Genomic DNA, 11,759 nt, shown 5'->3' on the forward strand with positions numbered 1-11,759 from the left:
CGTTACACTGACATTTGGTGATTACCCATCCCTCGGAAAAGCAGAAATGTTTCTTTTATGACCATACAAAACAACTGAAACAAACTTCACCCCTCCCCCACTGAAATGCAGCGACATCCCTTCCAATTTTTTTCTGGCCACGCCAATGTTACAAGGACTTTATTTCTTGATAGCTGAAAAATTCAAACTGCAGTGAATGATGCTAGCAGATCATTATCATTATTCCGCAAACCGCTTTTTGCTAAGCAATTTTCAATCTGTTGCGGAGAACCCTCGGTTTTTTTGAATTTAATATGGCTCATGTTTAGGCGAGCCAGATTTTTGTACTGTTCAACCGAAACATCGAAAAACTCCCCCAACACCCTTCAGCATAGCAAGTATTCAAAAGGGTAGGGATTTGTTCATGAACAAATGAGTCAAAAAGAATGAATTCTTAAAATGAACAGATCCGTTCGTTCACTAAAAAGTGAACAACCATTCCTTTGAACGGTGAGCATTTGGAAAATTTTACTGATGCATTTGTGATAAAATCGCATTTCAATCGCGAAAATACATTCATCTTTAATTTTTTAACGGGTAATCAATTTCAAATTTCCTTTTTCTCAATGCAGTACAATATCTTCTTTTCGAACCTTTTTACTTTCTGCGTTATTCATCATTTTTCTTTAACCATTGCAGTTAATTTGCTATTTTCCAATGTAGTATTCAATAGTAATGTTTTGTGTAACTCGTTTGGGCTACTAACAAAATGTTTGGACATTCCACTTCTTGTCCCACGCACTTGCTAAAATCCTTCTCACGCTTTCTGTCACCAAAGTTATTTCTAAAAATACTTTTTATTACTTTTCTGATGATCATTTTATCTTCTATAACATTCCTATCAACTACATTCTATATTGATTTTACTTTATTTTTAACTTGCTTAGGCGATTTTCAATTCGCTTATTTTACATTCAATATCCAGGGATTTTTAATAAAGATTGTATAATTAGTTCCCCATTTAAAAAAGTGTTGCCTTTTTTTCTTCTGTTCCCATCAGTACTGTGGAATAATTTTGAAGTTCTCTAATATTTAGGTGAGTACCTTTTTTTAAAATTAAGTTCTTCGGTACTGCGGCTGAGCTACCGATGCATTTCCTGTTACTTTTTTCGTTTCAGGAACTGAGAAATGACTTACAAAAAAATAGAGACGTACTGAGTGGCACTTTGACCGAGTAGCCAAGTACCGAGTACACGACTTAGTACCGAGTTACCAAGTACCAAATATGTTTTTAGAAGAACCAGCGACACACATGTGATGAATTTTGAAATTATTGGAATAGTACTATAGACCTTCTTGTCCATATAATAGTTTTTAAAACTAAATTCCTGCTGAAATTTAATTACGCATTATATAAACAATTTTGTTTGTGTCAAAAATTTTGCAAAATATTATTTTTAAAATTAAAAATAAATAAATAAAAGGTATGATTAATCAAGTTGGAATTAAAACAAATTACAGTAAAATCCATCTAATGCGGACATTAACAGGACAATTTTTTTTGTTCACAATAGAGAGGTGTCCACAGGACAGGAGTTTAATAATGTTATTTGCATTGGAACTGGGAAATTAAAAATTTTCCGCATAAGAGGGGGTGTCCGATAGGAGGGGCTTCACTGTAAATCAATCAATTATAGTTTTAGTCCGCCAAACATAAATAAATTTTAAAAGCAGATGAAACAAATGTGCAAGAACACTGCAGACACGTGTTTCTGCCCCCCTCCCCCCATTGCAAGGAACGTCTTTTTCAGTCATAACATGTGAGCTAAAGAATGTAAAGACATTTGACAAAAAAATCCGACTTTTGTCGGATGCCTTTAAATCCACGAGCTCCCATTTAGTGCATTGAAAAAGGAATTCCTTGTAACGCCAAAACACGTCTCTGCAGTGTTTCTGCACTGTGCTTTCAACGTTTTTATATCCTTTTATTTTTTAAGCAAAGGTATTTTTATATTTTTTATAACTATTTTTTGTTTGTAGCAAAAATCCATTTTTAATATAAAAATTCCATATTTTCTATACTTACCTTTTTTGCATAATTTTTAATAAATAAGTTTTATTAACTTTGGGGACATTAAAATAAAGATTTATTATATTGAAGCATTACAAACTTCATTATTCTCAAAATTTAAATTTGACTTAGAAATTTTAATTGTAAATGATTGCAGAATATAGTGCTTGCTCTTTTTTTATAAATTTTAGTATCTGTCTTGGACAATATTCAATTTTTTGCAACTACTCGGTACGTCTCTAAAAAAAATTTATAATTGCTTTATACATCTAAACCTGAATAAAAATTTTTGATCAATTTTTCATAGGCATTTTTTATTATTTTAAAATAATTTTAGTTATTTTCTCTTCGAAGAATATTACTGATCTAATGAAACATTTCGGAGTCTAAGTGAATATGTTGTGCAGAGAGATTATCTGCAACTTTTTCAAATGTACGAAGTAGTTCAAATGAACCAGTTGAATGAACGATCCTCTGATGTGTGTCTGAACAGATCATTAAAAAGAATGACATTGCCTACCCCTGGTTGATTTTTAGAGTTTTAGAGGGTGGTTCATTCTCAATGCTATGAATAAATGGTTACTAATTCTAAGGATAAATCAGGGGTAATAAATAATACATAACACAATCAGATACATTTAAATATTTTAGTTCCTACACGTTAATATTTTTAAGTTACTTTAGTAGGAAGGAAAACTTTGATTGGGGAATAAAAATTTGAACAGTATTTACGCATTCTTTGCATTGGCCAGGACTGTTTTAGAAAGTCTTTTTTGTTTTAAATCTCGCTGTGAAAATTCCTCACAAGCTAATCCAATATTAATTTTACAAGTCAACTTTACCTCAGAGCAAGACTAACTTAAGTCCACAATCGCTACTTTATAGGAAAAAGAAGGAACATTTGTCTCTGGATCATGCAAAGGATAAGGGGTGAGCTCTTTTAACACTGGTAAATAATTACAGTGGATTTTTTTTTTTTAGAATTACATTTGCATGACTCGATATGGACTAGGATTATACATACAATGCAGAAAATCGCAATTTATAGACTCGTGTCAGTCTGGCTCTGAGGTACAGAAATGAGTTTTTGGACTTTTTCGGTCATCTGTAATCAAATTTATCTTTTTCCACGACGTGAAGCGATTTTGTTTGAAAACTGGGACTGTCATGGTCAAACCAGGACGTCTGGCAAACGTACTTATATTCTACAATTTCACCATCCAATAATGACTTAACCTTCCAAAATGTCTACGGCATAATAGATTTTTCTGTATGATGCAGTGTTACATTTTGTTGCTTTTATATTTTTCTTAAATCTTATGATAATACCATCAACCTTAATTTTAAAACTCTATATTATTGCTTATTACAAGAAAAAGAAAGGATGTTTTTCTCATAGCATGAGTATTGGAAAATAAATATTCATTGAAATCTGTTTATTGAAAACTAGTATTACATTAGTTTTTATGAATCATAAGGCAATCAAATGTAAAAATAGTACATGTCTGTATCATTGTATTGTTTAATAAAAATATTTGTTTGTATTTAATGAATTTATTTTTTCCATTTAAATCCATATTCACTTTAAAACAGCCTAGGCTGATACCACAAGAAGTTATGATTCATTAAGTTTGCTTCAGATATTGAACCAAAAGTGAAAACATATAAAATGCATTAAATTTGAACCGGAACAAAAGAGCTTAACTTTAAATTTACATTAATGTCATACTAAGTACTGAGTGAGTTGATTTATTTTCCAAAAGAAAAAACAAAAAATTCCACAAATAAATGAACTTTTTCACATTTTGTTTCACACAAATGGAACTTTGAACTGGCCATCTGTAAAAATTTTTGAGACCTTATTCCACATTTTTAGGATGTCATACTAAAGCTGAAAACTGGGAAATTTTGTTAGTAGCCTATGGCCGGTACACTCAGTTTAAATTTACATTAATGTCATACTAAGTACTGGTTTCATTTCAATGTATATTGTGACTCTGATAAGTTTAAGCTTGACCTTGATAATGTTTATATTCTTTTGGGACATCAAGGAAGGGTAATTGGCACCAAATTGAGTTGGGTTGCTTTTGTAGAAGTTTCTCAAAAGTATTCCAACCCAAATCCGTGCAGCAATTACACGTCCCTTTTTCATTGAAGTTCCCAAAAAGAAGTAGTCAAGGTCAAGCTTGCATTTATCAGAGCCACGCTATAATATTTTCTTTCTCAACACCAACTTTTTAATTCATTTTATAACTTTTGATACTGGACCCAAAATTTATGATTTTTTGTATCATGATTTAATTTTTAATTGCATTAATTGACAATTTAACTGCTACATTACAGATTCATCATTTACACAGATTACACATTTATTTATAATTATTAAGCTCAGCGTTTTCGATTTGAAAATTTTAATGTACTGAAAAAAGGTGAATAGGGCGGTTTTTCCCAGGGTGGACAAAATCTGACAACCTTGCCTTTCGGTGGTATTCCACATAGCTTTGAACCCGACATTTCTTTGAAAAAAACTTCTCAAGATACCATTTAAGGACTTGATTCATAGCATATTATAGGATTCTAATAGAGAATTTTATCAGTTTATATTGATTGTTTTCAGTTCTAAGATGTGAATTTTTTGATAAGTTGACCAAAAGTTTAAAAAGATGTGATATATGGAAATTCACTGTATAATATTGTTTACATTTTGTTTCACTAGCTGTGAAACTAGCTAGCAGACGAGTGACCGAAGCAATGGTTCGGTCACTCGTCTGGTCAGTGCTAATTCTACATTAGCTACCAGTTTGTTTGGCACTCTAGGCTTCCTTAAGAGGTTTTCCACCTCCAGCTCACTCTCTTCCTATGCCTGGCTGATGAGTGCTAATAAGCACGAAACTGCAGTCCTCGGCTGGAATTGACTGAGCTGGCGGTGTATTTCACGTATTTCCGCCTAAACCCTGGCTATAGGGCGGTAAGTTACTGAAAAGTATATATGGACTTTCAATATTTTACCCCGCCATGGAGAACAACATAGTGGCATGTTCTAAGTATGAAATCTCTCACTACAGCAAATCATGCATTATATAAAGTATAGTTTTACCATATGGACACATCAAGCCATTGTTGAGTATATATAGATTATTGTGTGTGTGTTGTAATTTTTTATTTTACTTTATCCTGGTAAACTTGGCTTCTTTACTAGTAAATTGATAAAAATTACCCTCTTATCCATACTAATCACTACTTAATAGTAATCAGACTGCCTATTGTTTGGGAGGAAAACTTTTTGATACTTAAAATACATATTACTCATTAGTCTTAAAAACAATTTTGAATGTTCAACAGTTTGTATAAAAAATAACTGACACATTCAAATAAAATGTAATTTTATTTTCAAAAAAAAAAAAAAAAAAAAACATTGCTTTTATGAAAATCAGCCTTCTTGTGTGCAAAATTTTATGCTATGCCAATGAATCTGATGTTAGCCACTTCAACTGTGATAACCTAGAAATATATGTTGCATGCAAATCCTTCTTGTTTGAGTATGAAAGGTTTTTTAAAAACGATCAAGTTCTGCATCAATTTCCACACTACCTTAAAGTGGCATCCAGACTGGAGCATCATAAAACAGCTTCTGAACATGACCTAAGATCAAAATCACTCTAGTGGGGATGCCACTTTGGAGGTATGATGCAATAAGCGCATTACCCCTTTTTGCAGAAGCAAGGCGGGTTCCCCAGGAGGTATATTTCCATCACAGAAAAGAAAAGCTCTTTGCTACTATTTTTAAAATGTCATTAAGAATTGATGGTGTAATAATCATTTACAAGAGTTGTTAGATAGTTCTAACTAATTTGAAAATATTTATACCAGGTATGTATCCAATGAAGGTGTAAGAATTGAAACATTTCTCCATTTATAAATGTTCATCCATCTGAAAATGCAGCAAGAAACTAAAAAATACAAAATTGTGTTTGGAAAATCAATAATTTTATGTAAGGACATTACACAAATATTTTATTTACTTTGAAAAATAAAAAATCATTTATAAACAGAAAAGATATTAAAAGTAATACCTCTAGTGTGATACTTTAATGTCCAAAAGAAAAACATTTACTTGAATTGACTGGTTCTCAAAAATATTCATGGGTGCAAGCCTTCATTGAGTTAGCACACTTTGTCCTTTGCCTAATATTTTAAATAAAAGAAATGAATAAAATTGTAGAAAAGTTATCAAAATTCAACATTTGACAAAAAAAAAAAAAAGAAAATTAATTTGAATTCTGAAATTTTGAATTCAAATTCTGTTTTTCGCAATCACGAACTGAGACAGGACCCTATTCATTGGAGTTATTGTTTCTAGAAACGGCTCCTGTCCCCCCCCCCCCCCCCCCCCCCCAAGCCTGCCTCTCCTCCTGGACGGTTACTTGTGCATTAGTTGTGTGTGCGTAGACCTGTGTGTATGCACGTGTGTGTGAGTGTATGTGAAGTCGTGTATGTGTGTGTGTGAACGTGCATGTGTGTAGGACATGGACGCCTCCGATCAGGAGAAGAGGATAGCTCAAAACCGGAGCAGCCGCGCCGCGCCGCCAGTAGAGGACGGTGGGCGGTGGTGCTGCAAAGGCTTCTGGTCCAAGTTGAAAAAGGCACGGACACCAAAAACGGTCAAATGAGAACAATAAGCAATCGTGATTGCCCAAAAAAAAAAAAACACAAATAAGCAATTGTTGAAAATGCAAGAATATTAATGAACAACAAATGAGCTATTTTCGGAAAAAATGTCCCGTTCGTAATGCTGGAGAATCAAAAATCAAGATACTACGGATAAAAGCAAGAGATCCTTAAAGAAGCATAACAATTTTGTATCGAGATAAAAAAAACAAAACAAAATTAGTTACAAAAATTAGAATTGTTTACAAGACATTTAAAAATATATGAATAATTTTCCACATTACAGTAAAATCTCAATAACTCGAATATTCCTTTATCTCGAAGTTTACATCAGATACCAAACTTTTGAGACTGTTGCGAAAATTCCCCATAACTCGAACTACCAACAACTCGAACGTTTTAGCCCATGGGACTTCGAGTTATCGAGAGTTGACTGTATTTCCTAACAAAGAATTAGTCTACTATCTTCTGTTTCAAACACAAGTGACATTTCAGTGAGGCATGGTCATGAAAATGCTTCATTAATAGATCAAAATATAAATGGAATCTTTCCTGCACTCAAAGTTATATTTTTACTTTCATAACTTAAAATCATATCTATTTAAAAACAGGATTTTTAAAGAAATTTTTTAATTTGATTAACGAGACTACTGTACTGTACATTGGTTGAAATGCACTTCTTAATTTCACTTCAACAGCTTTGTCAAAAATATTTGTATTCTTCGTGGGCCCTCACACCGAACATAGCCTAACAGTTGTAATAATTCAGCAATTTATTGAAATCAGAACTTTCTTACCTGATTCTTTTCTTTCGCCTTCTAAATCAAAAGGTCACCACTTAAAGATACCAAAAAACTTTAATTACACTCACGAACACTTGACAACACGGAAAACAATACAGAACGTAAACACACATAGAACAACTCGTTACATATTTTCCTTCACACTCATCTGTCTCTACATCGGAACTCGCTTCTGCCGGTTCGGCACAGAAGCGCCCCCTCACGGTTTTAAAGTTCAATCTGCAACATCCTCCGGGGCCAGAAAGTTCGTCAGTTGACGAAAAATGTCTCATGGCGAAGCAGACAGTTCTAAGGGACATAATAGTTGCACTGGTCTCCTGATGAAAGTTCCATTGGAGAGTCTCAACGTGCAGGCCCGGACCCGTCCATCTCGTCCAGGATGCATTTCTGTCACAACGGCCATCTTCCAAAAAAGTCTGGAGGTGTTACCGTCTCGTATCAAAACCACTGTGCCTTTTTCGATATTCACACAGCCACTCACTGACTTAGATTGATGAGCAGACCTTAGTTCAAGAAGATACGAGGATTTCCATCTATTCCATAAGCTGTTCAGGAGATCTTCTTGGTACTTCCGTAATTTAAGCAGCTGGGAAAGAGAGGAGCTGATTTCTTTACCAGCCTGAGGAATTGTCAGCAATCTTCTTCCTATAAGAAAATGCCCTGGTGTAAGTGGTTCTGGCTCATGGGGATCACTAAAAACGTATGTTAGGGGTCTTGAATTGATAATGGCTTCAACCTCGATCAAAATTACTTCCATTTCCTGAAACGAAACTGAAGTTTTCCCTAATACTCTTTTCAGTGACATCTTGACAGATCTTACTAAGCGTTCCAAAAACCACCCCACCAGGCTGCTCTTTCGACAATAAATTTCCACCGAATAGCCAAGTTGCTAAATAAATTTCGAGTTTCTTCATCTTTCATTATCTTCCACAGCAGATTTAGTTCTTGTCTTGCTTTATGGAATGTCTTGGCGTTGTCGCTGTATATGGTTTTACAAATTCCTCGTCTTCCAATAAACTTCCGAAAGGCCTGTAAGAATGTCTTCGTAGTTAAGTCTGTTGTCAATTCTAAGTGCACTGCCCTTGTTACAGCACAGGTGAATATCAGTACATAGGATTTTTTTGATACGTTCTGATCTTTAATATACAAGGGTCCCATGTAATCCACGCCAGTAACCTGAAATGGATATGCTTCGGATATCCTGTCGGCTGGAAGAGGTGCCGGAATCTGAGTTGCTGGCTTCGCCCGCAATTTTTGACACAAATTGCATCTGTAAATAATACCTTTTATTCTCTGTCGGGCTCTTAAGATCCAGGTCTTTCCTCTTAGCTGAGTTAAGGTTTCTGACACACCTCCGTGTTTTACTTTTTCGTGACAATCCATAATTATGAGATTCGATAGAGGCCTCTTACTAGGCAACAAGATGGGATGCGCTTCTTGGTAGGACATACTGGCATGTTGCAAACGTCCGCCAATTAAAATGATTCCTTTCTCATTTAAAAATGGATTAAAGGACTTAATGGGAGATGTTGTCGATAATGGTTTACCTTCTCTCAAAGCCAAATATTCTTCAGGAAAGTTTTCCATCTGAGTAAATTTTATCCAGTACTCCTCAGCTGATTGAAGTTCTTCCGAAGTTAACGCTTCAGTTCTCTTACCGCGAGGATTTTTCGTGTTGAAGACGAATCTTTTAATCCACGATGTTATTCTCAGTACCTTATTGAATTTACTGAATTTGTGTAGATCAAAAAGAGCTCCGAATTCCGTACTTACATGTAGATTAGTTGCTTCCTGAAATTCAGATTCAAAATCAACTTCATGAGACTCTTCATTGATTCTTTCTAGCAATTGATCAGAGTTTTTCCTTATCCATGGTGGTCCTTGCCACCACAGTTCTTTATCCTTCAAGGTAATTATGTTTTCTCCTCTTGATAGTAAGTCCGCGGGGTTTTCAGTTCCAGGACAATGATGCCACCACTCAGGAAGGCAAATCCTTTTGATTTCTTCGACTCTATTTCTTACAAACATTTTAAGTTTTCTTGTGCTTCCCTTAATCCAGTGTAATGTTATCATGGAATCTGACCAGAAGTAAAATCCAACGTTTTCTGGAAGAGTCAGACTATTTCGAATATACTGAAACAATCTTGCTCCTATGAGCGCTGAAAGAAGCTCCAATCTTGGAAGAGTAATGTCATGTATCGGTGCGACTCTTGATTTTGAGGCTACTAACGTTGTATTATAATTCCCACTTGAATCTCTGAAACCTACATAAATTACAGCCCCATAGGCCTTTTTACTAGCATCTACAAAACAGTGAAGTGTCCAATCAGACAATTCTTCCATTTTGTTCATCGAAGTTAAATGCCTCGGTACTCGAATTTCATTTAAGTAATATAGCTCTTCGCACCAATTTTGAAAGGTGTCCTTCAAGTCCGGTGGAAGCGGATCATCCCAATTTAATTTTCTCTTCCAAATTTCTTGCAAAAGAATCTTTCCTCGTACTGTAAATGGTGAAATCAGTCCGATAGGATCAAATACTTTTCCTGCAGTTCTTATAACACCCCTCTTGGTTGCTTTCAAATCGTGTGCACTTTTCTCACTGAGCAGCTTTTCATTTTCGATGCTCAGAAGGTCTTGCTTTGAGTTCCAGCAGTAGCCTAGAATTTTGCAAGAGGCAGAGTCGTTGATGGATTCTTCGCGCAATTTAACTTCCAGTGCTTCAGAATTCGTTCTCCGTTTTCTCATGTTGAATCCAGCTTCTCTCAAAATACTTTTTACTTCTAGATGAGCTTTCAATGCAGTTTCTTCGTCTTCTAGACTATGGATGAGATCGTCAACATATAACTTATTGTTCAAGATGTAAAATGCATCTGGATAATTTTCTTTATATTTCTTTATGTGATGTTTTATTGTAGCACTAAGCAAAAACGGAGAGGAACTTGTGCCAAAACTGACACGCGTCATTCTTAAAATTTGCGATTCCATATTTAAATCTTCCTTTAACCATAAAAATCGGAGTGCGTCTCTATCTTCTGGAGCCAATGCAATTTGCAGAAAGGCTCCCTCGATATCTGCTGTTAAGGCGATTCTATTTAACCTAAACTGCAAAAGCAATGCTAACAAATCTGGAGTAAGGTTTGGACCAGGATGTAAACAGTCATTGAGAGAGAGAGAACCAGGAGCACAAGACGAAGCATCGAAAACTATTCTCATTTTAGTTGTCAATTTATCTTCGCGGATGACTGCTTGATGAGGCATGTAGAAAGTCTTCGAAACATGATCATTTATGTTACCCTCCACCTTTTCAGCAATTCCTTCCGTAATATGCTTCGTTATAATGCCTTTATACTGATCAAGAAATTCAGCATTTTTCCTAAATTTCCTAACTAGTGTTCGGAAACGTCCTTCAGCATTGACATAGTTATCGGGCATTAAAATGGCATTTTCATTCCAAGGAAGGTTTACTTGATAGCGTCCGTCAATCATCTTTATAGAATTTTCGAACTGCTTCAGTACTTCATCCTGTTCAAGAAATTAAATTATCATCCGCTGCGATTCCCAAACTTTCTAAATCAAATATTTTCTGTAATATATCCCTTTCTTCTGAGTCAACATTTCTAACGATAGCCTTCATTATTTTTATTTCTTTTGTAAGAGTATTTCCTAAAAATTCTGACCCATTAAACACATATCCCAACTTCGTTTCTATTCCTACTAAAGATCCTGGCAAGCGTTTTATTTTCCCTGTGACAATATTCCAATAATAATCTGAACCAATTAATAATGATACTTTCGAATTTTCAGAACCAGATATATCAGCCATCGGTATATTTCTTTGTTCACAGAACTCCGATATTTCTTTCCCTGGGCTTTGGATTATCGCCTCTGAAATGCATGGAGTTTCAATCGCTTCCAACGATATTAATTCTTTTGAATCAAAAACACTTTTCAAGTTGACGCGAACTCTTTTTCTCCAAACAATCTTCTGTGTTCTTGAACCGAATACATAAATCTTCAAACGCTCTTCACCTACTACTTCTAATTTCAATTTACGAGATATGTTTTCATCAATGAAACTTCGTTCACTACCTCCATCAAATAAACAACGAAGTCGTAATTCATTTTTGTTTTGAATAAGTAAAGCCTCAGCTGTCTGCAAAAGGATCCTTTTTCCCCCCTGACTGGAATAATTCACAGCTGAATTGGCGCCTGGGTCCGTTTCTTTTGATTTTGTTTTT

General features: G+C 34.7%; 1 protein-coding gene across 1 annotated transcript; it reads right to left on the reverse strand.

The window, feature by feature from the left end:
- Positions 1 to 8,002: 8,002 nt before the first annotated feature.
- LOC129232719 (uncharacterized) lies at positions 8,003 to 11,007 on the reverse strand (the record flags this gene model as incomplete). The annotated part of the gene is made up of 2 exons (XM_054866833.1): positions 9,069 to 11,007; positions 8,003 to 8,166 (listed from the first exon to the last, which is right to left on the reverse strand). Coding segments are annotated over exons 1-2 (2,103 nt in total), but the record flags the coding sequence as incomplete, so codon positions are not given.
- Positions 11,008 to 11,759: the final 752 nt, after the last annotated feature.

This window comes from Uloborus diversus, unplaced genomic scaffold (assembly GCF_026930045.1).
Source record: "Uloborus diversus isolate 005 unplaced genomic scaffold, Udiv.v.3.1 scaffold_1323, whole genome shotgun sequence".
Taxonomy (NCBI): Eukaryota; Metazoa; Arthropoda; class Arachnida; order Araneae; family Uloboridae; genus Uloborus; species Uloborus diversus.